Raw genomic sequence first — 26991 nt, forward strand, 5'->3', positions numbered from 1 at the left:
TAGAAGGGCGGAGGTATAAAGCCCGGATAGTTGGTAATTGACCAGGAGAACAGCTTGCCTTTTTCACTTGCTTTCGGGATGACCTTGCGTTGCGGTAAAATCGGGTACCGCAGCCAACCAGCGATCGTTCCCGCTCTGACTCAGCATTGGTTCGGGGACAACGCGAATATAACGGAACATGGCTATTAAAATCGGTACTTCTACTGTTTGGATCTAGATTTTGATTTCTTTTATATTTACATATTGGATTTTACAATTTTCGACCTATATTACCATAAATTATGTTGACTAAACTCGCACCTCAAAACTAACATAATCCCCCCTATTTGCCCGCATTTTTTATCTTCCATAGTTTAAACATTTTAGTCATGAGCCGACCAAACAGACCCGACCAAGCCCAGCCACCCGACAATGTCCAGATCAACCAGCTAGCATGACCCTCCCAAATCCAAGCCTTGCGGCCACGGGCCCACGGCCACAACCAGCGCCATGGAGCTGAGCCATACAATATTTGCGAAACGACACTGCGAGCATACGCGTCATTCGACATAGCGTTGTGCTGGCTATGCTTCACACGCCTAAGATACTCGGCCTCGATAGGGGAATACAAGGAACCCGGCTTCAAAGTACGATCGGTTCGCGCAATACGAGATTGAACACCGCCGGTAACGATAGTTGTGACATGGACGCTATTGATCCTAGTTAGAAAACACAACATAACGATCTTGAATTTTGGGGGCCATATCTAACGAACCCGAATGGAGCCAGCTCCACGCGAAGCGTGTCACTGAATGAATGCAATGCTGCTTTGGAGGCGTTGTAAACAGAGCCGAATACGTATGGGATGATCTAGTCAATGTCAGTAAGATAGGATCTACCATGGAGATATCTCAAAGCTTACCCCAGCGATGGATCCAATCTGCACAATAGTACCTTTCGCCTTGATAAGCAAGGGTAGGAAAGTCTGGCACATAGTAATGACCGCGAAAAAGTTGGTCTCGAATGTTTGGCGAACCTCGCTGAGCTCTACTTCCATCGCGGGGACGGTGTAATCTGCAGCAATCAGTACGTACTTCAAATTATTGACGCCGGAAGCCGTGGGAGTAAAGTTACATACTCCGACCACTGTTGGATATTAGCCAGATGTACCGTCTACGGATAAAACGTCAAAAGATACTCACGCGTTGTTAATGAGATAATCGAGACCCTTGTCTCCGAGCCTCTTTTCGACATCCGCAAAACACGCTTTCACATTATCCAGATCATCGACCGTAAGGCTCAAGGTTTCAATACCGAGGTCTGCCAGATCAGAGATGGTCGCCGCATCGCGAGCGGTAGCCAGTACGCGCAGCCCACTTCGGTTGAACTCGCGCGCAAGGGAGTTTCCGATTCCACCTGGGGAGCATCTACGGTACATGTCAGAAGCTGTTGTTGGTGTCTGTCGCAAGTCGCGTGTAAGCTTACCCCGTGATGAGCACCGATCTGCGAGTATCTATCGCTTCCGACATGTTTGAGGTGGAATGTGATAAACTGCAACAAATTTCTAGATCTGAATGATAGTTATACAATGTAGTAAGACAGCTGGCTACGGCATGTACATCCAGTAAGCAAGTGGAGATCGAGGGGGTACCTCGGTTCTCCCCAGTTCACAGGCTCCAGCACTGAGCCCTAAGCCCTATTGCCTGTTTTGTCTTTATAGTATAAATAGTGGCTTGGGGATATAGAAGGAGGCTGGATTGCATAGTACATATACACCGGATTTTAGGCCGGGCAAGTTGGATTTCCCTTTCCGTTTTAGTGCTCACCCCTTGCCGCTTTTTGCTCACTGAGTAAAGCCGAGCACGCCCCTGTGTATTACGTAATCGTCAAACCCGCTCACTGAGCATCGCATGATTATTACATAAGCTAGATGACTCGCTCACTGAGCGTCACCTGAGCAGCCTGATCCCACTCACTGAGCGTGACCTGAGCATTCTGATTTGCTCATTAAGCAGCCTAATCCCACTCACTGAGCGTGACCTGGTTATTACATAAGCTCAAGGACTTGCTCACTGGGCGTCACCTGAGCAGCCTGAGCAAAGTGGGAGAGCAGCTAAGCCAGCAGGTCACCTCAATAAAATGCACCACGCTAGCCCCATCTAAATGCAGTCGTTCACCCAGCACTCTTAACCGTTATCCCCTCAACGAAAGGCTGGTGTCATTAATTTAGCGGTCGATCCTAGTTATTATGCCTCTACCTAGAAGGCAAATGCACAGCGGGGCCACATTATTAGCTTTACTATTCTGCGCCTATACCACTATTCAACCTCGCCGAGCTCTATATAGTTACGGAAAATATCTAACCCTCTATTTTTGGTTCTACAATATCTAGGAATATCTCAGAAAACCCCAGTTAAATGGTTTATAAATCCAGTTTAGTATTTTATTCTGATTTTTTTTTAGTTGATTTTTTAACGGACTATCACTTATACTACCTACCGCTTACTCCTAGGAATATGACTTTAGCTCTAGCGATAGATATCCGTAAAAATATTCTAAACCTATCGATCATACCTACTAGACTACGCTAAAACCCAAGAATAGGTAAGAGAAGTCGACCCGTAACCCGAACCCGTAAACCTAATGGGTAGACTCGACCAACCCGTAACCCGCCCCATAACCCGTGTGGGTAACCTATGTTATTACGGGACGAAGCCCGATATAAGATGCTTGCTTATGCGGCGCGGATTCTGCTAAACGTTACCGCCTTTAACGGAACATGTATTTATTTATTAGCTCAGGAGAACTTCTCTCCTTAACGAAACCTTCTTATCCTTCAAACCCGCCTAAGTTATTTAACTAGGCCAGTTCCCTAACATAAAACCGCTATAGGTTACTATATTTTATGTATAAATTAGTATTTTTATATACTTCGCTATAGCTTAATTAGGAAAATTATATAGCTATGGGTTTTTATGGGAACCTGTGTGGGTTACCCGCGCGGGTTACGGGGCGGGTTACGGGTTAGTCGAGTCTACCTATCGGGTTTGCGGGTTCGGGTTACGGGTCGACTTCTCTTACCTATTCTCGGGTTTTAGCGTAGTCTACCTAAATCTAGTCTATCCTTTAAAAGTAAGACAGCTACATTTTATTTATGAATCGTTCTAGACGCTAGAAGTTAAACTATAAAATCGATAAGTTAATATTGTAATACCGTCGACGAGGCCTATCGACCTACTTAGGGTTAACCAATTTAGGAGCTCCCGGAATCAATATACCCTAACCAAGACAGGGACAATAAAGACCCATCGCAAAAGCCTCGGTGATACGGAGGATAGGACGTGGATTAGGGTAAGGTACTCGTCTCTCGCGGGAATTCGCTTCTTTACAGCGCTCGATCCACACAGCTTCTATATGCCCACAGCCACTAATGCCGCAGTGGCCGCGGTACCATTTATAACGAATTTTGCATATAATGGGTGATTTTGTTGAAAATGGTAGAGCTCCGGGGTAAATACTTACGATACTAGCCTTAGGTGGAGAAGGCTATTATAAAACACGGGTTTAGAAGAAAACCTATATACTTGTAGAATTTTCAAAAAGCTGTGGAGCTCAATGAAATGAATAACATCCAAATTAGATTTAGATTTCTTTCATCCTGGATTTTACCTTGTCTAAGATAAAGAGGTCTATGCATGGTGTAATTAAGATTAAGAGCAATGCATTTGTTGATATCTTTGTTCTAAATATAAACTATCCTAGATCCTCAGTTTCCACTTAGTTTCCATTCATTCTGTGCCACACATGTGGATTGACTATATGTATACAATATTATCGGCATCTCATCCTTATTACGTGCTACGAAGAAGGTCAGAGCTAGCACGAAGTAATAATGGTTTATTAAATTCTTTCGGAACCTACTCTCCGTAATTATAAAGTGAGAGCCCGCATATTATATATACAAAAAAACTTGATCCAATCTATAGCATGATTTGTTAGCACTTCCAGACAATCCAATACGTCAATAAAAGAGAAAAGGAATCCACAAACATAAGGAATCTCGTCGTAATAATATATAAGTATATATATTTTCAATCAATAGTATGATATCTATATTTTAGTACACGCAGAATGGACAATGGACTTACCTCCTAATCTCCGCCTTGAGCGGCAGCTGGGGCCGGGTTTGGGAGGGGGTAGTGGCTGTAACTTTTATTAGTATCCAACATCATAGGGTTTGATGTAAGTAGTGCATTGCAAGTTTAGATCAGGGGATTCGAAGCCAAAAGAAAGAGTTGAATTACACAATAAAACCTCAAACTAGCAAGCAGGCACCTAGTGGCCTGACACTGACACTTAAGGTACCACAACTTCTTCCTCGTCCTCTTCGTCAATAAGCATGAATGGCTCATCGAATTGGTCCGCCTTGCCTCTTCTCGTCTGCTCTTTTAAAACATCGCTCTCGTATCCTAGGGGCATTACAATCAGATCAAAAGGGCTGTCATGACTATCAAGAGATAACCCCCATATCGAAGCTCGATTGACCCTTTAGCGGTAAAAGCTATTATCATCCACGATATAGAAATCCCTAAGGAATTCCTCCTTTTCTTTTTTAGTAAGCTCAAACCCCCGAGCCTAGTGACAACATCCACATTCCACCATACAATGTCCAGCTCCAAGCTGTCGTGTTTTATCAATCTTGCGATTAGCGCAACATCCACAGCCACGGCTACAGCATCCCCCCTTCCTCACGTAATCCTCGAACAAAACTCGGTGCATATACCAGAGAGGATGTGATCGCCACAGATCAAATGCTCTTATCAGTGGCCCCTCCACGAATGAGTTTCGGACTTTCCACCACTGGAGTTCCAGCAACCAATATCTCTTCTTCAAAGCCTGAAGCACGGCCTATACATCATCCCTATAGAGTAGCCAGCTGCCTATGGCCTCAGGCTTCTTGGCGAGGCATTACTCTTCCTAGACAGTATTTCGGAGGTCTTATTCTATCCGGAGAAGCTCAATCGCTCTACCAACATAGGATGGCGCTTTTCTAACCATGTTCCACCGATACCGTTAAAGAGCATCAATATCTCCACTCTTTTCGATCTTGATTTCATCTTGAGTTTTCTCTCCAGGCAAGGCCAAGTCAATTTCTGATCGAGTCGGCTTATCCGCAGATTGCATGTTGAGCTTTTGTTAACCGCAGAAGCCGTATGCTAGTTAAGACTAGGTCATCGTCTCGGGTATAGAGAATAGAGAGATGGGGGAAGATTATCCTTAAAGTTAAGGTCTACCTGATGAACGACTCATCCTGATGTCAGATACTCTTCCGTAATCTCTATTGGACCCGCATATTTCTAACAGTAAAAGAAACAAAATGTGAAAAGCCAGAAAACTTTATTGGTTCAAGAATAGCTCAGTCTCCCTTCTTTGATCGTCCGCTCCGAGCTTGGTAGGCGGACCGATGGAAGAACTATTAGAATTACAAGCCTGGAGTGAGCAAACCTGAGTGTTCACTGAACAGACCTAAGCACTCACTGAGCATAGCCTGAGCGTTCACTGAGCATACCCTGAGCGCTCACTGAGCAATATTTTTTACATTACTAAGTATACCCTAAGTGCTCACAGTGATCACCCGTGCTGTGAAATACTCAGTGAGCAGGAGCCTGAGCGCCCTCATAAAAGCGGCGGCACCCCGATCGGGAAATTCGCGACCGTGGCCTAAAATCCGGTACATACAGTTACATATGTGGATAAATGTAGAGTCAACGAATCGGAAAATAAGTCAAAGTAAACCGCTCCACCTCTTTATACCCGCATCTCGAACATATCTCTGCAAATTTACATACCTGGTGGTCCACACTATTCATCTCTCAAAGCAACCCCCATAATTTGGCTGGACTCGCTCCACTTTGTCTGTGACTCGTTGCATGATCTTCCACTTGGGCATCCTTGTTTTGGAACATTTCACGGTGTTCAAGTTCACCAGAGCGAGGAAGCGAAATTGCGCATTTGGAAGGACCCCCACACCATATTGAGATGCTCGACACAAACCAGATGAATTATATTGATGTTGACCAGTTTTTACTTGATCTCCGGTGCGTCAATCATTGTGTCAGGCTTGGTACAACATTGTTCAAAATTGGGTAGTCCCCATAGATTGGCAATTTAATTTAAACCGTCCGGTAGCACCGGATGCGTGCCGATTCCCGAGGGCGGACTCATCGAATGACACCGTCCATGCCGGAGAACTAGCATATGATATTCCGGGGAGCGACGATGAGATTTAACGGCGTTGGTGCCATTTATGCGCCAAACCCCTCATATATTTACAACGTTGTATGTAATGGAAGATCAATAGTTCGTTCGCCATTGCCACTGGTAGATTCTTGCCAACGGTCCCCACATTGATTCACGTCGATCTTCAAATCCGAACGACCCGTCTATTCTCCTCTACAGAGATCTTCAGTCGCTATTAATTGAAAGGCTTCGACAGAAACCCTTGTTAGCATATTAGCGCTTTTGTGATATTGTCTTTACTGCCGCCCATGCTATCATCCGCAAGGCAGGCTACACACGATAGAAACCCCGAACGAAAGGAGGGGAAGTTTAAGCTACGCATGCTTGTATTCAGCCTTGTGTACACTCGTTGAGTCAAACCGCAGTAAGCTGCGATGGCCACCGAGCCCGATCTACCCCGGCACATGCGAATTCCCGGCGAAGACGGGTACCGAACGCCAACGATAGAAGATGCCGAGCGGGCGCTTTCAGTCCTGGGGGCCGTTGAAGAAACCCCCGGAGTTCGCGAGGCTCATTCGTCTGCCTTGGAGGCTGCACTACAGCGAGCCTCATCGCGGGCCACTGCGAAAACAAATCCGGAAAAGGAAGCCAGTGTGTACCAAGAGCATAACGGGCTGGGCCTGTTTGGGCTCAAGCGCACGGTTTCTGGTGAGCTGAGCTGGAAGAAGCGCATTCGCCATGTTACCTGGGCGTATTTTACGTTGACTATGGCTACGGGCGGGCTGGCTAACGTCTTGTATCAAGGTGTGCATGGTCGATTTCATTCTGTTCAGTTGAACCTTTCTAACAATGACCAGTTCCATTCCGGTTCAAGGGCTTGGATACGATTGGTACCGTTGTCTTCCTGGTCAATGTCGCTTTATATCTCATCATCTGGGCTCTTCTGCTTGTTCGGTTCTATCATTATCCGTATACATTCAAGGCGTCGTTCATGCATCCCACAGAGTCGCTTTTCGTGCCCGCATCTATAGTATCCTTCGGCACGATCCTGATCAATATCTCGCAGTACGGTCCTGAGAACACGGGTCCATGGCTGATGCGCGCAGTCTGTGTTCTATTCTGGATCGATGCCACTCTCGCCGTGATGTTCTCGGCGGGCATCTACCTCCTCCTTTGGTCGACACAGACATTCACCATCGCGCAGATGACTCCTATCTGGATTTTCCCCGCGTATCCGATGCTCATTATTGGCCCGCATGCTGGGATTCTCAGTGCGAAGCTGGAACCGTCGCAGTCTCTGCCAGTCATTATTGGCGGCATGACTATCCAGGGAGTTGGCTTCTTGGTTTCGTTGATGGTGTACTCGGCCTTCATCTACCGTTTAATGACACAGAAGCTGCCGAGGGAAAATCTCCGTCCTGGTATGTTTGTTTCCGTGGGACCGAGCGGGTTCACGGTTGCCGGGTTGGTGAATATGGCGGCGGGGGCGAAGAGGTCGTTTCCGGCCGATTTTATGGGTAATGGGCCGCTGGCTGCCGATGTGTTGAAGATTGTTGCTAATTTTTCATGCCTTTGGCTTTGGGGGTATGTTCGGCTCCCTGGCTGTTTCTGGCGATTTGTCTAACTCTTCTCTAGGTTGGCCATATTTTTCTTCATTATTGCAAGCGCAGCCCATTGGTCGGCGATTGGGCATGGACGTATGGTCTTCTCAATGACCTGGTACTCATTTATTTTCCCTAATACTGCCTTGATCACTGCCACTTTTGCTATTGGCAAGGCATTCTCCTCTACGCCTATTGAGATTGTTGGGTGCGCGGCGATACTCCCGTTGTTGTTGATGTACTTTTTTGTTTGCTACATGATGGTTCGAGCTATTTTGGCACGACAAATCCTGTGGCCCCAGAAAGGCGAGGATAGAGACGAGGGTGGGTTCGAGATTCTTCGGGTTAAACCAGTGGCTGCAGCAGGGGGTTTAGGAGACACCTAGGTGTAATATATATATATATTGGATGTTTTGTGGAAATTTTAACACCAAAGAACAACACAAAGATCTTGGTATATTTTACTATAATGTACAAATAAGGTCAAATCTCAACTAAATCTAACATTTTTGTCCCCCCCAAAAATACCCTACGCACATTGCAAAGACAAAAAGAAGACGAGAGAGATACAACAAGCCCATCAAAAAAAAAACATAAAGCAAAAAAGAATGGACCCGCCGGGAATTGAACCCGGGACCCCCCGCAAGTCACTATTGTAGTGCGAAGCGGGTATTATACCCCTAAACCACAGGCCCATTTGATGAAAGATTGGGTATCTCTATATTATTTGACGGAACTGGGTATAGTAAACATTTGTACGAGGCGATGTAAGAAACTAAGAGAACTCAGGAATATGTTAATCTTTTCAATCCATACAAACATTGCATATTGTTGTACATCGGGTAATTTGTTTCAACGCCCAATACAGCACGCTAAGGCACCCGAAGGAATCCAGACGTTTGCTTGCCTGTGTCAACTTTGGAACGATAGCCTAGTTTGGCGATTGGAATCATCTTGAGGAAGGCGCGACCCCACCTGTGAGTATAAATTCCCCTTTCCTCGTCCCCCTTCTCCCCTCCTTCGAATTCGTATACTCCCAAGTTTGACACAAGACTGCCCCCTGATAAATCAAGTATGCCGTGTCTCTAGGATCTAAGACAGCCCTAGACCAAGCCTATGATATACCGTAGTGATATAGAATAGGACGTTGATGTATAGATGGAGATACCGTCTTTCTTGTGATCAGATTCCACTTGGCCTCAACCGATGCAGTCAACATGCAAAACGACACCCGAAGCACCAGCCCTTCCATGCAAAACAAGACGCATAGCTTACGGTCTATTCCATGTAATACTATATAGATTCTGGGGCTGGTACTGTTCATGCTTCAACATATTTTTTTGACGCGCTACGATTGCTGTTTGTTTTGGTATTGGAGTGGACAGATTGACGTTTAGAAGAGGCGATGTAAATGGCACGAGCCGCCTTGTTCCTAAAGTTATCTCTTGCGGTGACTTCAAGACCCATAAGATTCTTGTCCGAGATGATGGTCATTTATCGGATTTCCTTGGTTGGGAGCCTGCTGACTGGTGCCCTGTACACTGGAATCTTACGACTGCAACGAGATAGCTGGTCCCAGATGGCTTTGTGGATTGGTGAAGACCACTACGATGGGGAGTTAGCTTGCGATATTCCAAGACTGCGCCTAACTCAATTGTTGACTCATATATAGCGCTCTGGTCTATGATACGGGTTTTTTCTTTGCCCTTCTCTTCTTCCCCGAGGAAGTGAGGGTATACAATAAAACTAAACCATAGAAGGACACAAGGAATGGACTTGTGCACGCAACTTGTAGCATTCATGCTTTGGCAGCAAGATATGAAGATTGCGTATAATGGACTACACAGCCAATCGATTTGCTTGTCTTCTACAAATAGATCGAGCTAGGCTTGTTTATCCCAATATCATCCCAATGTCATCCCTACAGAGTCCACAGAGTGACAAGTAACCACAGAAGATGAGAGAAATCAAACAATAAATTATACAAAAATCATACAGGGTATCGAATTAATATGTTAAAAAATGCGGTGCCTGCCGCCTTAAGCATCCTCCATCACGGCATCCTTGGCCACGATTAGGGGAGAACTGTCGGCGGAGGTAGCCGAGCTTCCGCCGGAGTTGCTCCCACGCTTCGTCTTCCCCTTCTTGGGGGATCTTGAGCCTCGACCACGGCGGTGGTGGTCAACCGCACCGCCAGATAACTTGCGGCCACGACCGGGCTCCCGCGCCGGCATGTTGAGAATTATCCGAGTGCAGCCCCTGCCTCCCCCCACAGAAGTTGGAATCTGGGGAACTGGGGGGAGGTTCAAGGGGCTGACACCCCGGCGTGGAGTTCCCGCCCGCGTCAGACTGGTGCTCTTCCGACGGGAGGCACCCACAGACGGGGAGGCCTCGTGGGAGGCAGCAGGGAGGGTCGTGGCGGCAATGGTGGTCTTGGGAGTATTCACGCCCTTGCGGGCCTGGCGCCGTGGTGTGGCAGGGCGGGGTGTGGTGGGCATGGGGGTCGACTCCTTAGGCTTGCGCGAGCGCAGTTGGCGCCGTTTCTCGGGGATGGGGATGTCGAGACCCCCATCCTGGGCGCTCTGCTCCCGTCGCTGGCGGTTTAACTCCGCCGGGCGGCAGCTCAGGGTCTGGCGGCCATCGGGGATTATGAGCTTTGACAGCTCCCCGGTGGCCACCGCCCAGCTCACTTCTGGCAAAGGGGCGGCGATGTTGGTATCGAGTTCCCCGGTGGACTTTCGGTCTCTCCCGGGGGCGATGGCCTTTGCCGCAAAGGATTTGGTGGCTGTCAGGTAGGTGGCAGCACCCTTCTTGCGCCCTTTGCTGGGCGCTGGAGCCATGATGGCATCCAATTCTTTCAGCTGATTGGGAGACCACCACTCAGTCTTGTACTCTGAGTTCTCACTGAGACCTGAGAGATGACTGAGAACACCGGAGGATAACGCGCGGTCACTGTAGCCGCCCTCGAGGATGCTGATGACACGCCCCTCGACACCGAGGCCTTCCTCTTGCGACATGCGGATAACATCCGCGGTGAACTTGGCGTAGAATTCAGTCGGCACCTTCACGCTGTGGCGTTGCATGCCGTTGCCTTCCCACTCACTGGCATCAAACCCGGCAGAGATAAAGATTGCCGCCTTGGGCACTGGAGAATTCGGATTCTCTTGTCGTTCTTGGTTGAGTTCAATTGTCCATTCGCGAAGAAAGGAGCGGGCTTTGGTGAGCAATGCGTTGTATTTCGTCTGGTATAATTTCCAGAACTCATCAAGATCGGCCCACTTTTCGAGATGAACGTTCCAAATGGATTGATTGTGTGCTTCGACACAGAGGCTGGCACCCATGACTTTGTCGCGCTCGCCGTTCTCGCAAGGGAAAGAGTTCACGTCGTGCAAACTGTAGTAGCCAATCGCTGCTTTGGTATATGGAGAAGCGTCTTCATATTCCTTGAATTTCGTAGCATCGGTTTTGGCCAAGTTGGCCCTTTGTGTTTTGTTGAGCAATCTGGAGTTGTGATCGTATGCAATGTCCTGAGACCCATCGCCGTGGTGAAGATCGAAGTCAAGGATAGCAGCGTGGGTCAGACCGTGGTCTGTCGCTGCGTGGGAAATTCCGACATGAACGTTGTTGATCCAGCAAAAGCCAGAAGGGAAGTTAGCCGAACAGTGGTGACCAGGAGGTCGAATGCAGACAAATGCGCGCTGAATCGTACCAGAGTCGAAAACAAGATCCACGCCCTCGCAGATGCCCCCCAGGGCTCCTTGGAAGGCGTTCACAGACTCTGAGCATAAGTAGAGGTCGTTGGTATTTAGAGCAGGACCACTTGTCCCAAGCCCGTCGTGTTCTTCCGTTTGTTGCCTGGCAAGTTCATTACCATCCATGATGAGACGTGACTCTGCAATGTCCCCCATCCATTTCAATTCTGACATCCATTGGATTCCATGGACATCCGTAACAGCAGTATCAGACAAATGCACTTTGCGATCAGTCTTGAGAATCTGAAAAGGAACGTCGATGTTCCTCAAGCTCAAACTTGGGTTTGGCGCGAGACCTTCCGCATACCGAGAGCCGAGGAGGACATAAGCTGCAGAGATGCCTACAGCGCAGGCACGGATGCGCTCCGGTCTTTCGACAATTCTCTCAAGAGTCCGTTTTGGTGCTTCAAGCTGGGAGTAACGATGACCATAGCAGTCGTCATGAACAATAACAGCAGTTTGAGTATTGATACCACCAGATCGGTGCAATTCAAGCTCCTTTGAGAAGTGCTCCGCGGCGACAGACGAAGCAGTCGGAATTGGAGCCTCTGGAGCTGGGCTGAATACAAGGCGTGCGGGGTGCATCGCGGGTGAAGTTGCAGTGGTTGGCAGCCCCGCAGAGGTGAGTGATATGCGGCGTGAAGGATCAGGAGTTGGAGATGAAGATTTGAGCGGTTGTGAGACCGACCGAAGAGATGCAGTGGACTTGCGCTTTTGTAGTGGTGTAATTGACTTGCGTCGTTCGTCCTGAAAAGAAACAGAACCGGCTGTCTGTGGTGAGACAAGTTGAACAGGTTGATTTGACTGTAAAGTGACAGATTGAACAGGCTGGTTGGCATGTAGAGGAATAACAGGCACAGGCCGAGTGGCTTGAACAGATCTAGGGGGAAGATTCGATGGAATAGAAGAAAGACGAGGTGATGGAGGCAATGGGGTCGCTGTCGCCAGAGTCAGGCGATCCAGAGAGTCGATCAATTTACAATGCGCTTCATCGATATTGTTGTTATTGACCCCATTGTCCCCGAATAGTGGTGGGTCCTCCTGAGTGGAGGGGAGCTTGTATGGATCCATCTTGCAGATATCAACTCTGCCACAAAGGGTTTGCAATACACGATGTTTCTTCTCATTCAATACGGAGTGAAAGCCGAGAGATGATAGGTCGAGGTTGGATGAATAGGGAAGGGGAAACAAAGAGACAAGGAAATGTGGGGATTCACATGTTTGGGTTAAGCCACATGGGGCAAGGGTTCGGCCGATCTCTATAGCATAGAACAACGACATCCAACGACATCTATATCTTTTTAATATTATATTTCTATTGTTTATATTTCTATTGTTATTGATCTCACCTCCTTTGACTTGATCCTTATTGTTTAACTGTGACACATTCGTTGATATTGTATTCTCTTCATTGATAGCGTAACAATCCACAACTATGCTTCCTGCACTCTCTAGTAGGACTCATCTCTAGTATAAAATAGACAGAAAAAAAAGGTTTCAAATAAAGACAAGAATCGAATCACATGCAGATCATCTAGATCATTGCATCCATGTGATGGAACGCCGTAAACCCACAGAGTTCCGTTTCCCAAACCGAGAGCTCAAATCCCCCAACACCGAAAGTCGTAGTAAGATAGACAAAGAGAGAAGAAAAAAAAATCTAATGTAGGTGTAGTCACTTAACGCGACCGCAGACCTCGCCATTGATACCACTGATACCAACGGCGGCCGAAAGAATCCTTCTCGTCAAGGGAATCTTGAGATCGGCGGCGCACCTTATTCTCCTTCTTGCGGGTCTCCTTCTCGGACTCGAAACCGCGCGTGGCGTGTGAGTTGCAGAAGCAGTGCATGTGAACGGTCTCGACGCTGATGCCCGGGCAGCCATTCCGACGGTGCGCGGCGCAGACGCTGGTGCCGGCATCTTCTTCGCACTGGCACCATTCGTAGTGTGTGAAATATTGGCGGCACATGACTGATTTTGTTGAATGATTTTCTTAAAACTTGTTGACAGTTGACTTTGCAGGGGGCCCTGCAGGTGCCCAAGATGCGTTTTTGATACTTGATAGTTGATGGATGAAGAACAATATGGATTTGTGGGTTTGGAAGTGGGTTGAGCAAGTGACCGTGAGATGAATGATGTATTGGCAAGGAAATGAGGATGTCAAATGCTCAATATGTAAATGGTTTCTGGCGTTGGAGTAGCTACTAAGCCTGATCGGAAAGCCACGGAAAGTATGCTTTGTAGCCGGTGATGTCGAGATGTTTGGAGCTTTTTAAAAAACTTTGTTCAGACCAGCTGAAATGGGATGTGAGATGGAGATTTGAAGGGATCAGCAAGAAGTAAAAAAAGGATCGGAGGTACAGGGGGGCAGATAATAAGCTCTTTAAGTTGCAGGCTAATGTAATGATGAGTGAATAGTCATTGACCGGTCCATGAATGGGACCACGGCTATTGATTGGAGCTGACGTCAAAGAAACCCTTTCCTTTGATTATTGTGGTATGTAATTATATTATAAGTGGGCTTCATGATTAATACTATTATTATTGGTGGGTTTATACTTTGCCTAGATCTTTCTACTGAGAGCTACAGGTTACATCTGAGGTCGTACTCTCGACGGCGCTTGGTATTTTTGCTAGGTCTAATACATACTCCGTACTCCCGTCTTAAGTCAGAATCTAGGCAACAAACTTGGCAAGAGCCCGGATGGAGACAGGAGGTTACGAAGTGAGGTAATGAAAATGGGATTGATCTTGGCAGACAGACCAGAAAAGAAAGGCGGCTATCGTTGTGTTTCAACAGGTTCAACGAAAGCAATGCCAGAAATAAAATCATGCAGAAAGATTAAAAATAGGGATCGAGATCCTGCATCAAAGGAGTTTGAAACTCAACGGCGACAAATCTGATCGACAAGCCCAGCCGAAAGCCAGTCAGCCCTGACAGGTTGAGGATCCGCTCATACCCGGCGCTCCGTGGGGGTCTCTTTTCCGAGTATGCAGATCCATGATTGGAGCAGAGTCTGTTTGGCTTGCCGCCAGGATCCCGGGATTACCTGCCTGGTGTCTGTATCATTTAGCGCCGAAGAAAAATGATAAATAGAGTTTGGATCTTGGTTGACATTCTTGGGTAGATCGAGATAAATGATCTCACCATCTTTAGAGACGCAAACGGAAGAAATGAAATAAACTATGAGGCGGAGAACAGGTGGCGGTGCATGCAGGTCACGTGCACCGAGGTATTCCCCGAAATTGATGCCTAAGGCTCTAATAGAAAGTCCACCTTCGATCCATAGCTCGGATTTGATTTGCCTCGATTCAATTGAACACATCATTGCAATTCGTAACGGAGCTTTTATCAAACCACCAAACGCCCAATAACAAATCCTCAAAAAGGAGTACACCCCAAACCAGCCGAGCAACACCAACAATCACAATCAACACAACACCAACAAATAACCCCACCCAAACTGCAATGACAACCAACACACCACCCGAACCCCCAACAATGACCCCGGCAACACCAGCGCGTGCCGCTGCACTTCTTTCAAACCTAACGGCCGTGCGCGCGCGAGTGAGCACAGCCGCCCTCCAAGCCCCAATCCCCAGCAAACCAATTCGACTCGTAGCTGTCTCCAAGCTCAAGCCCGCGGCCGACGCCCTAGCATTGCACCAAGCCCCAGGATCGCAACTCCACTTTGGCGAGAACTACCTGCAAGAACTACTCGAGAAATCGCGACTGCTGCCGGCAAGCATCAAATGGCACTTCATTGGCGGGCTGCAGAGCAACAAGTGCGTGACGCTTGCGCGGGATGTGCGCGGGCTGTGGGCCGTCGAGAGTGTCGACTCGGAGAAAAAGGCGAAGCTGCTGGATAAAGGGTGGGGCGAGAGGGGACCTGATATGGCTGCTACGAACCACGACGAGGATGGGAGACTGCGCATCTATGTCCAGGTTAATACATCTGGCGAGGAGAATAAGGCTGGCGTTGAACCCTCTGCGGCGACAGCGCTTTGTCGATATGTTCGCGAGCAGTGTCCCCGGCTCAAGTTGCAGGGTTTTATGACCATTGGTGCTATTGCGAGATCGCGGGCGACGACGGTGGAGAATGAAAATGAGGACTTTGTTTGTTTGAGGGAGACGAGGGATCGAGTGGTCAAGGAGCTTGGCTTGGTTGGGGATGAGGCTGAATTGGAGCTTAGTATGGGTATGAGCTCAGATTTCGAGGGGGCGATTGCTCTTGGTAGCGATCAGGTAAGGGTTGGAACCACGATCTTCGGGGATCGGCCGCCTAAGGCGGAGGCAAGCATTGTTTGAGCTTGAGGGCTGAGGTGGTTATGAGTCACGATATTTCTTTTTGCGTTGATGTGAAGATTAGATCCTAAAAAGTTGTTGGGCTTCTGGTGGGGATGTATCACCACTGAGAATGCTGATTATTAGATGTACCGTATATATAACTAGCACCTCTATTTATTACTTTACTGGCAAGGATTTATACACAAAGAGATGCGATGTTCCACTAGGAACACTTGCTAATATTTGACTTGGTAATCTAATTAGAGATATACATGAATGCTTCCATATCACCTGCAGACGCCCTAATCAAATGCTTCGTCTGCTTTCATGCCCTGCGCCAGCTTCAACTCCATCTGTCTGACCAGTGACTGCGGTACCTCTTCTTGGGTGGCACGAACAGTTACGCGATACATCTGAATGAAATAGTTAGCATGAAGATACCAAACGAATAGGAAGAGCTCTAATACATACCTTCTTCCCGTAGTTGGGCTCCAGCCGCAGCAGACAGCCCGTCTTACCTCCCTCGAATTGGTACACCGCGCAGCCAACAATATTTTCAGAGTTTGGATCGACACCATCCAGAATCTTGAATGCGAATCCCTCGACAATTCTCCGAGTGAATCGTTCGTTGATGACCTTATTCTTACCCAGCAAGCCAAAGGTCTTCTGGGACTCTAGCGGGCCACCCCCAATCTGACGCCAGCGCTTAAAGAATTCCTCGGCTGACAGAGACGACGATTCCATGTAGCGATGCATCAGGACAGGCAGCTGGAGTGTGTAGGCCTGGAGAGCACCGGCCAAGTATGAGATACGGATGGTAGGCGCATCCGTGAAGGGACCGTGGGCGGTGCAGAACAGAGTCTGTTGTGTCTGCCCAGCAGCCGGGATTGTTGGTTCAGGTAGGTTCTTCGTGTCGATTTTCAGTTGAGGAGAGGCTGGATTGTCGACGGTGGTGGTAAGAGACCCGATGGGGTATGTGGACTTGTTCGAGATGTAGAGCTTCACGACACCCATAGGACCGCGGTACTCCGAGCGCAGTCCGACCTGGATCTGTGCATCTTCGAAAAGCACACCTTCACGCGAGAAGAACAGTCGGTTGTAACCAACGTCCCATTCTGGGGTCAGATGAGCGGCACTGGCCATATTGGGAGCCGGAGCTGATGGACCGCTGAGGTCTAGGCCTGCCAAATCGCCCGATGCACTGGCCGTATTGGACGCGCTTGCCGGGCTAACCGGGGTGCTGCCAGACCCAGTGCGCGTGCCATGAACGATTGTCGTGAAGGTGCGCTTGAGACCGGTGTTCTGTGCCAAGAGCATTTCCTGCTTGTCCGCATTTGCGTCCTTGCCACCGATGACCCAGGTCTTCTTCTCACTCGCACCGGCTGTCTTTTGGTGTAGCCGTGAAAGTAGAATGGAGGTTCGCTCCGAGAATGGCGGCATCTCATCGCAGACCGTTCGCAGCAGATCGTCGGTCGGGAGAGTCGCCAGCGACAGGTACTCAAATGCTCGCTGCTGCAGTTCGGAATCGGGGGAATGGCTGTACAGGCGGAAGATTTGCAAAAGCTGAGGTTTGATTTCAGGGAACAAGTTCACGAACTTGACAAACGAGGAGAGGATCATGGCCCGTGCGTTGTCGGAACTAGAGAACATCTTGGCCTGCAGGGCCAGGAATTGTTCGATGGGGCTTGAGCCGGCGTTGTCGGCGATGAGGTGGCCGTACTCGCCCAAGACGTAGCAGCCGATTTTCACCAAACTTTCGTGGCAATCGGACTTCATGTAGCCCAACAGGGTGTGTGCTGCATAGGCTTGTAGTTCTTCGTTATTGGTCACGATCTGAATCACTCGTTGCCATACTTCGTCGTTAACATGTTCGCCTGCCAGTGAGAGCAGTTTCAATGTCATGTCAATGTACCACTGTGCATCAGCGGCGTATTTCTCGGTAAGGATGGCAACTTTAAGCACCATTTCCTCTCGAATGGCATAATCGGCAGTCTGCAGGTATCGCAGAAGCTCGTTTACAATGGGGCCGGCATTACTGGTATCGCACATGCTGTACAACAGGTCCAATCCTTTGCGACGAACACTGATGTCGCGGTCTCGAAGCGAGCCCAGGATGATGTTCTGGTGCTTCTTAATCGGGTCAAGGGTTTCGGCTCGAGCGGCAAAATGGGTCAGCGCATCCAGACCAAGGTATCGGACGTTGGTCTCCCGAGACTGAATGTATTTGCCTAGGCGAGTGGAGATTTGCAGCATGAGATTGTGTTCAGAGTCGAGGTGAATAAGGAGGTTGATGGCTTCGAAGAGGATGGCGTTTTGGGCATTGTTCTGCTGGACATTCTTGGGTGTTTCCATTGCAGTTTGCATCATCTGGGAGAGGGACTCTCGAATAATCTCGCGAACATGGCTGTCCTCTGTAATTGTTTATGAGAAACTGAGTTACAAGTATCCACAGCAATAAACATACCTGATGGAGGATAGTATTGCAACAGGCGCAAGAACTTGACCTGGATCCATGGACATGGTACACGGTAGTAGAGGTAGTCCGGAGCGATATCGTTGTCAACCACAATCCGCTTCAATCGCTGCGCAGCCTTGACATAACAGCCTTTATATTCCTCTGGCAAGTCCTGAGCTAGCGCCATGACCAAAGAGGTGACGGAGAGCGCTACTCCCATGTCAGGATCATCCATGATCGATATGATCCTTTCGGCCCATTCGTTTCGCACGATGCCGGGGTATTTGCGGTACAGCCGAAGCAGTGTTAAAGCAGCCTTCTTTTTGACGAAAGATTTGGAGGTACTGGAAAATGTCAGAATAACCATTAAAAAAAGAGTAACGTCCCAAACTCACGGTGAGATAAGAAGCCTGTGAACCTCCGAACCCAGCGCTTCTCCGAGCTCTTTACCACCGACATTAGCCACAGCATGCAGGGCCAAGCAGTTATTCAATTCATGATGATCGAGCAAATCTTTCCGAATACTGTTGACGACCAAATGAAGCAGCTCATGCTCTTCATGCAAAAACAACGTGACAGCCAAGTATCCGATCTGCTTCTCAGAGTACTTAGTCGAAGATATCAAGTTAACAGCCTCGAGATGGCCGAAGTCCACATCATAACCCTGAATGTAGACATAGAGCAATTTGCAAACGTATTTCTTCTTCTGGTAACCATTAAGATTGCCAGACTTAAACTTCTGCCGAATATTGGCCAGCTCCTTATTCACGCGCTTCTCCTCGAGTTCTCTAGCGCGGGCATTCCGCAGATCAGCAATGAACTGCACAAGCCCTCGCATCGACGACATCGCGACGGCAGCAGTGTAGCGTGTTTATCTCGCGGACTGAAGAGAGAAAAAAAAATCGACAACTATGGTATGGTGGGGTTCTCGCTCGAGGTGCGTCCTCGCATGCCACGCGGGATTATCACCTCAGGGGGTTCGCGATCGGACGCACAACGTCACACAACCATGTCCCGGTTATGCTGGCGTGTCGATTATGGGGCATTGACCATGCAGCGTGTCGGATGATAAATTTCCGAGTTCGTGGAAGCTCCTTGGAAAACAGGGGGTTGGGTGTGGTGTGAGGGAGTTGGATCCTGGGGGAGCTTGTCAGCAGTGGTTGGTGTGGGCCGGAGGTACCGATTGAGTGGCGGGGGCTGCAACGTACAGAATAGCGCTCAGTTTAGAGATCCCTGGAAAAACAAGCCGAGCAATACGCGAAGTCGAGATGAGTCCATCCCCGTAACTTGTCTGCTTTGTATTTCATTGGGTCACTTCCGCTGTCGATCAGCCCGGGTTCCGCTGTGGCTGCATGTGGCGGCGGAAGAATACTGATCCGATGTGGCGGTGCAAGGAGTAAGTATAAGTGAGGGTTGTGTTAATTTGGATGAACTATGAGCAGACCGATTCCATGTGAAATAAGATAGTAAGGACACTTGGAAAAGAGGCTGATTTATAATTCTTCTCGATGCATTACCCTCGATATACATATTACATTCTAAACAAGCTTTGGGAGGCTCGACACGTGGTACCAGGTCTATTTTGAGTAGTAGATTTCCATTTCAAAGCCATCCAAGTCCATTTCGATAGGTGTTAGTGCGCACTAAACAAATATAGCCTACATTCTCACAATTCTTCCTTTGCGTTTTGTATTATATATATTGTAGTGAAAATCGGACAACATTAATATCTCATTTCATATCTCGTGCAGTAGTTAATGATAAAGCAAACCCCAAAGCAAATATCAACCAATAAAAAAAAAGCCCAAGCCCAAGCCCAAGACGCCGCCATCCCACCAAGGCGGGGATGAGAGGAAATGCAATTATCAATGATAGAGAAATCCCATCAAAGGAAAGATATAAGCGGACTGAGTCACTTAAGCACTGGTAGTGAAGTCAACCTCAAGGGCGGACTCAATAGCAGCCTCCTTCTCACAGGTGCAAGAAGCTAAAGCCATAAGTTAGCAGGGAATTCAATGCGACATATCACATTAAAAGGGAACCAAAACTCACCTTGGGGACGGCTGCCACAGGCACAGGTCTCACCAGCGACAGGCTGGTTCTCGGTCACTGCGCGCTCACAGGTGCACTGGCCAGCTGGGCGAGAGCCTATTTCAAGCAGGTCAGTATCTATGTTTTGTTTCCCAAATTATCAGAATGGGATTACATACGGCATGAGCAGCGGGGACCAGACACGGTGTTCTCAGAGGAAGCTTTGTTGCAGCTGCAGTGGAGGGCGCTCTGCTCGCCGCAGGAGCACTTGGCCTGAGCGGCACAGACGCAGGAGCCGTCATTGGCGGTCTTGCAGCAGGTCATAGCAGGGTGGACCATTTTGGCGGGATATGACGTGGTTTTTGAAGATTGAGAGGTGATGTTGATGAAGGGGAGGGATTCGTGAGTTTGTGAGTTTGCAAGATGGAAGATACAGAAATGATATTGTTTTTTGAATCAAGATGAGTGTGTCTGAGAGAAAGAAAATAATACACTGCGTCTACGAGTTCCTTTATACTTGTTCTGCATGCGTCAGAGGGTAATGATTATCAATTGCTGTGCTTTGATTGGTTGAGAGTGATAGTGTCACGTGGTACGGTGTTCTGTTTCGGTGGATGCTGATTGGCCCATCGGGGAGACAAGCAAATACATGCCTCTTGAGTGGCTGGACAATCTGGACTGACTGTGGATGTGTTGAGAAAAGGGGGATTTGATTACTTTCATCTCGATTCTAATTCGATGGGTATGATTTGGATGACCAGGGCCATGTCGTTGGTTGTGTTGGGTTTATAGTATGCACGCAAGCGACCCATTGTTTAGTTGCATCGGGAGCTTTGACCTCAATGAGTCAAGTCTGTTGCTAGTACGGAGTACGGAGTAAATAATCAGATATTGTATGCTTACCTATGAAAGTAGATGAAAGTAGAGAAATGTCAAGGACAACTTGGTTTATTTGGTTCAAGTAAATTATAGACTTGATGGTCTGTCTGCTTCTATACACAGTAGCATCTATATACCATTTCAACCTTTCACCCCGAGGCTATGCAGCGAGATCAGAAACAATTAATATTAGACAAAGTGTCTCCCAGACAATGATCGCTAGATTTCAGACCCGACCAGACCCGACCAGACCAAAGGAAACGTGACAAAAATGGGAACAACATGGTGAAATCAAACAAAGAATGCAAATGCAAGCAAGAAAAAGGGATTTAAAAGGATGATTGATAACACAGGACACAGAAAAAGAAAGAAAAACACCCAAAAGAAAACCCAGAAACAACGCTATGAGAATGATTAATGATTAATACTCGCTGATATAGATCGCGGATCTTTGGTTAACCCAGCTAACCAGTTAACCAGAAGGTGGGTATGAGAGATGAGATGGAGATGAGGGAGAAGATGTGGAAAGCAGAACGAGGGTGTCGTATAGCAGACAAGTGGCGGCCGGTTTTTTTTAAAGCCCACTGTTTTGAGCCTCCCCTCACTGCTGAATATAGTTGGGGTAGTTGTAAGATGGCTCTGAAGTTGGGAGACTCAGAGTTGAGGTGTTTGATTGTGTGTAAGGAATTGGTGTGCCCATTGGGCCTGAGGTAGCATCGTAGGAATAGGGCCGATAATCTTGTGCTGCCGAGACTGGTAGGCTCTGCATGGTGGCCATGGGCCGGCCTTGGGTTGACAATTGAGAGCCCATTCCAAGATTATAGTTTTGTTGTTGGGCGCCTGTATGGAAGTGATCCTGTTAGAAAATCGTTTGGAGGATGTCGTGAGAAGGAAATATAAAAGACTAACCAAGATTGTTCATATCGTAGGTGATATGAGGACCTTGAGTGTCTGTCGGTGACACCGAGCCCTCGAACGATTGATGTTGATCATAGGGCCCCATACCTGGATGACGGGGTATAGCGTATTCCATGGGTCGTCTCATATACGGTAGACCTGGCTGATTTGGCTGCGGCCCCGCGAAGCGATTGTGCATATGATACCCCGCATATGCCGAGGGATTGGCCGATGCATCGGACAAGCTGCTCGATCTGGTGACAGGGTAATCGTTGCGGATGGTTCTATGTAAATCGGACATGGAGGCGGACGCAGCAGGACGGAACATCATGTTTGACTGAGACAGGCTGTCATTTCGTCCAGTCGAGGACATGTAGGTTCCTGCTGTCGATGCAGAACTGAGAGGCGAGACAAGATACTCGTCTTCATTTGGCCGAGCATAGCAATCGGTACGCAGTGTTCTCAAAGACCCGAAATCTGGATTTGGAGCGGCATAGCCTTGTGGGGATGCCACTGGCGTGACACCTGATTGTTTGCCCTCGAAGGGCGTGCGGAGAACTTTTGTGGTATCGAAGTCGTCGGGAAGGGCTCGAGATTTGAGCATCCTCTCCCGATCATTCGTAGTGAGACGCTTGAGCTTTGCTCGCCTGACCGTACATCTCACGTTAGCCAAGGACAGACAATTCAAACTGGCGGAGCACCCTACCTATTTTGGAACCAGACTTGCACTTGACGCGGGGTCAACCCAGGAATTTCCCTCGACAGGCGTTCTCGATGAGCCGCATCGGGATGTGCCTGGCGAGTGAACTCACTCATCAGAAAGCGGGTTTGGTTATGTGTTAAACTAAACTTCTGTCAGCAACAATGCGCTATACCCCGAATTCAGACATTGGTACCGGAATCGCTTCATCTTTTTCTTCTCCATGGAAGGTGATCTGTTGTCATCACTGCCCATCATATCCTTATCGTCATCAGGGCTGATTGTCGATTCTCTCTCGTGGTCGTCTCTCAAGTCATGGCCCGAGAAGGATGAAACACCCATCTCTTCAGGATGACCGTGCCCGACCAGGGGCTGAACAGACGAAAAACCCCGCTGATTCAGACTCGGGATCTCCAACTTCACACGAGGAAGCATATCCTGTTTCGCCGCCTCCAAGCGGTGGTTCACCGTCTCTCGTGAGACATCTCTCCCCAAGTACGGTGCTGAACCCATGCTGACAGGTTGTGCCACCGGGTTATTCGAGGCTTTCTCAGCCTTATAACCAGCCGATTGCATCTCCACAGGACGGGCGGGTACGTGCACAGCAACAGGAACGCCACGCTCCCCTTTCTTCTGCACAGATAGCCGTGGTGAGATAGTTCTGGGCCCTAAAGAGATTCTCTCGCTGTTTCGGGCTGACAGATGAGATGAAACTGCAGATAGGGGCGAAGGAACTGGTGAAGATAACGAAGGCAACCAAAGGCAAGGGCCGCCCACTGACATGGTAAGGGTCTAAGTTTGGATATGGGGTGCGTTTGTGTGTGTATATTGCCCTTACCCGCGATAGTTCAAAACCAACAAGGTCTTTGAAAAGGACAAAGAAATAGAGTCAAAAGACTTTCGTCAACAGACACAATAGGAGAAATTCTAGCCCAAAAAGGAAACAGTAGATTCCCCCGATATGAGACGTTGGTGGGTCTTGGGAAGTGCCGGCGTAAAAAGGGTAAAAAAGTATCAGGGTTTCTGCAATTAAAGGGTGAAGCTTCCAGAGGAAAATAAGAAAGGGGAGTAAAGCGCCAAAAAGTGTGTCAGGTGAAAGGGAACAGGTGTGTTTTCCCAGAAGAGGAGAAAGCAGAAAACAAGGCCCAAACGAGGATACGTCAAGCGGGACAACTGTCTCCAGCCTTTTATTCTTTTTTTTTTTTTTTTTCTTTGGATCTGAGATCGGTTCCGATTGATGATCTTTACGCAGCTAGGTAGTAGCTATAAGATGTTAAGAGAGAAGCATCCACCAAAGTGAAAATGTGGTACCTGGGACACATAATGCCGCTAGACTAGGATCGACCGGAGATATGTGAGGCAAATAGGACTTAATAGCCAAGCGAGGTAACAGTGGAAAATACGATATTAAACGGAATGGCCCCCAGGGTCCACAACTTTGGCCCGATAAATTCCATACTTCTATTGTATACTTTGTGTAGATATATGCTTAGGTTAACGGCTTGGATAGATCAGAATCTTCAATGCCCAAAAATAATAATAATCATAGAGAGATAGACCATGCAAATACAGGGAGTCTAGCTAAAATCAATTCTCCGTGGGCGGGCCTGAGGGGCGTGAGACTAACGTTGTACATGTATGTAGAAAGTCCAACAGATCATAGACTGAGCGAGTCCACAGATCAGCACCCGATCTATTTACCTGGATGAAGATCCTATACCAAATGGTCCATAGCGGCAGCCGTTGACCTCGATGGTAAAACATCAGGTTACATATGGTATAGATGGTATACAATACAGATAGGTAGTATCAGTATCAGAAACTAAAAGGATCGGCTCGGAGAATAAATCATAGCCCCCGATCCAATACCTATATCCGGTCTAAAGCCCTTTTAGCCATAAGGCGTCCCTGGATACGAAGTGATAGGTAAAGAATTCAACGGAATACGGGGTAAGAGAACTTGTAGAATCGATACGGAGTACACACTCCATGGCCGAGTCTTCACATATGATCTGTGGCGAATTTATGGTCTAAGCTGAATGGCTGGGGGCGTCAACTTCAGCTCTAGGATAAATGGTATGGGTCCTGCGGGACCTGAGACCCGGAAGAGGAAAGGGGAAAAAAAAAAACAGAGATAAAGGAGAGGCAATGCTTTGCTTGTATATCTCGGAATACTCCGTATATTGAAGAAGGTGGGATCTTAGCTCGGGATCTGTATAGAGTAAAAGAAAAAACAAAAAAAAAAACAGTCCTTAGGACGCCGTTACAGACCGGAACGCGCATACCAGGCCATATGGAAGGGACCAGTCGGCTGTGTTAGTGGCGTGGGATCCATAAGCGGTACCCTAAGCTATCAAAAAGAGAACCACTCAGCGGGCTGCCCGCCACTCCAATGCCTCGGAAAGAAGCGAGTTGAGAGGTGGAGAATGAATGGAATTAAGGGATAAAAATTCAAATGCCGAATCAATATAGAGAGTATTAAGACCTGAAACTTCTCCAGTTTATCGGGGCGATATAACCTTTGTAGAGCCTCGTCCGAGAGAAATTTCGATAGTTCTTTTTTCTTCACTAAGCGGGCCTGTGAACGGAATTAAGGGGGTTTGAAGAATTCCATGGCTCGGTAGTTGTCAGAGACAGCCCTGGAAATCTCCACAATATGAAACAACTCGAGTCGCAGGTGAAATGAGTATATAGAGGTTGTGGGTCAGGAGTAAGGAACTGAAGGGCATCGGGTCGGATATCAGATAGGATTCTGGTCAAAATCAACATATACCTGAGGTGTCTATACAAAATCCAAGTAAAAACAAAAAACAAAAGAGGTGGAGCCATCGGAGGAGAAAACTCGGAGCCGTTTTTTTCTTCGATCCCGGAGAGGCTCGCGAAGATGACGAATAGAGGCCTTTTCGAAAGACCCTGGAAAAAAAAAAAAAAAAAAAAGGTCCCACGCACCGTATGATGTGTCCTTGTAATCTCCCAACATTCTGGAACGTGCTGTGCGGGGAAAACCGAGATCGCACGATCGAAAACATTTAGCTTTTACTGTGCAAAATATTAGATTGTATAAAAAGCTCCATACCTTAGTGTTTATTATTCTCCAGGAATTATTAAGTAGGTGACGCAAGCCGATCTCTTGGCAGCATAGAGGAGTCTCTTTTTTACCCTGAAAATTATGGAAAAAAAAATCCAGGCACATGGAGTACTGTATATACCTAGAGAACAGCATATTAAACAGCTTCTGGTATATACCTATGATCTGTGTATATTCTGGGTATACATATACACCCCGATCTAGAAAGGAACTACTTTTGCCTAAAAGGGACTAGACGGAACTCGCTTCCAGGGTATCTGACCTCTCAAAGAATTCTATATCCACTCAAAACCCACTCGGGACAATGTATACTCCGTAGTCCGTACATAGTAGAATATCAATAAGTCCCACACATGGCCAGTGCATTAGATCGGACCACATGGCCGTTATAACCAGTGGAGATCAACCTCGACGCTTGCACCGATAGTGGTTCAGGCGGTTGAACTTTCCATGTGGTCTTTTTTCCTTTAGTGTGGTGGAGAGGCATTGTGCACCGAGCCCCAGACGATCAATGCGCGATTTCTTTTTGGGGGATGATTTGCTTCGCTTGCTCTTCTCGAACCATATTTCTATATTGTACTTATATTGCACTATATCGTCACGAACTACCCCGTCGAAAGGATTCATCTTTACGAAAAAGGGGGTATCAAGTGGACAAGGAAAAAAAAAAAGTGCCCACTTCTGCAACTAATGGTTCGGGGGGTGTTTTATGTGATTCTCCTGTACTCCGTCGTATAGGGTATGTCGGGCTGACGGAGTACTCCATATTCTCTCTCCTTTTTTTTTGTTTTTGGGTTTGTTTCTGATGAAGCCACTTAATTTTACTGTTAGTTTCTTACTGATACAAAAAATAAAGATAAAATAAAAAAATGGAAAAAAAGTGAAACATGGCTGCGACGCCAACGCCACTGAGAAATTAGCGATTTCCGAAGCACATGGACAGAACGTGTTTCCTTTACTTCATGCAGGAACCCTTTCAAGTCATTTGTATTAGAGTTGCCGATCAGAAGAATCTTGGTCTCCACGTTAGCTAAATGTCTCTTTCTCCATTGCCCGGGTATGAACTTTCATCGCTTCTAC

At 47.7% G+C, this 26991-nt stretch overlaps 8 protein-coding genes across 8 annotated transcripts; 2 read left to right on the forward strand and 6 right to left on the reverse strand.

The window, feature by feature from the left end:
• Positions 1-322: 322 nt before the first annotated feature.
• On the reverse strand, positions 323-1508 carry N7447_006635 (SDR family oxidoreductase; the record flags this gene model as incomplete). Its single annotated transcript, XM_057230897.1, has 6 exons — positions 323-689; positions 755-849; positions 902-1053; positions 1118-1125; positions 1182-1406; positions 1465-1508. 6 exons carry the CDS (start codon positions 1506-1508, stop codon positions 323-325), a joined length of 891 nt encoding a protein of 296 aa, XP_057085987.1.
• A 5145-nt stretch (positions 1509-6653) lies between these two features.
• On the forward strand, positions 6654-8206 carry N7447_006636 (tellurite-resistance/dicarboxylate transporter family protein; the record flags this gene model as incomplete). The annotated part of the gene is made up of 3 exons (XM_057230898.1): positions 6654-7023; positions 7077-7803; positions 7855-8206. 3 exons carry the CDS (start codon positions 6654-6656, stop codon positions 8204-8206), a joined length of 1449 nt encoding a protein of 482 aa, XP_057085988.1.
• Positions 8207-9859: 1653 nt separating this feature from the next.
• Positions 9860-12643, reverse strand: N7447_006637 (histone deacetylase hosB; the record flags this gene model as incomplete). Its single annotated transcript, XM_057230899.1, has 1 exon — positions 9860-12643. The coding sequence occupies one exon, from the start codon at positions 12641-12643 to the stop codon at positions 9860-9862; it is 2784 nt and encodes a 927-aa protein (XP_057085989.1).
• A 608-nt stretch (positions 12644-13251) lies between these two features.
• N7447_006638 (uncharacterized protein) lies at positions 13252-13542 on the reverse strand (the record flags this gene model as incomplete). Its single annotated transcript, XM_057230900.1, has 1 exon — positions 13252-13542. The coding sequence occupies one exon, from the start codon at positions 13540-13542 to the stop codon at positions 13252-13254; it is 291 nt and encodes a 96-aa protein (XP_057085990.1).
• A 1500-nt stretch (positions 13543-15042) lies between these two features.
• N7447_006639 (YggS family pyridoxal phosphate enzyme) lies at positions 15043-15882 on the forward strand (the record flags this gene model as incomplete). Its single annotated transcript, XM_057230901.1, has 1 exon — positions 15043-15882. The coding sequence occupies one exon, from the start codon at positions 15043-15045 to the stop codon at positions 15880-15882; it is 840 nt and encodes a 279-aa protein (XP_057085991.1).
• A 281-nt stretch (positions 15883-16163) lies between these two features.
• Positions 16164-19163, reverse strand: N7447_006640 (AP-2 complex subunit alpha; the record flags this gene model as incomplete). The annotated part of the gene is made up of 4 exons (XM_057230902.1): positions 16164-16274; positions 16333-18272; positions 18326-18660; positions 18712-19163. 4 exons carry the CDS (start codon positions 19161-19163, stop codon positions 16164-16166), a joined length of 2838 nt encoding a protein of 945 aa, XP_057085992.1.
• Positions 19164-20232: 1069 nt separating this feature from the next.
• On the reverse strand, positions 20233-20686 carry N7447_006641 (putative copper resistance protein Crd2; the record flags this gene model as incomplete). The annotated part of the gene is made up of 3 exons (XM_057230903.1): positions 20233-20303; positions 20369-20464; positions 20527-20686. 3 exons carry the CDS (start codon positions 20684-20686, stop codon positions 20233-20235), a joined length of 327 nt encoding a protein of 108 aa, XP_057085993.1.
• A 1141-nt stretch (positions 20687-21827) lies between these two features.
• N7447_006642 (homeobox domain-containing protein) lies at positions 21828-23606 on the reverse strand (the record flags this gene model as incomplete). Its single annotated transcript, XM_057230904.1, has 4 exons — positions 21828-22066; positions 22136-22770; positions 22830-22967; positions 23020-23606. The coding sequence occupies 4 exons, from the start codon at positions 23604-23606 to the stop codon at positions 21828-21830; spliced, it is 1599 nt and encodes a 532-aa protein (XP_057085994.1).
• Between the last annotated feature and the right edge of the window lie 3385 nt (positions 23607-26991).

Source organism: Penicillium robsamsonii, assembly GCF_028829455.1.
Source record: "Penicillium robsamsonii strain IBT 29466 chromosome Unknown utg000003l_segment0_segment0, whole genome shotgun sequence".
In the NCBI taxonomy this organism is placed as follows: domain Eukaryota; kingdom Fungi; phylum Ascomycota; class Eurotiomycetes; order Eurotiales; family Aspergillaceae; genus Penicillium; species Penicillium robsamsonii.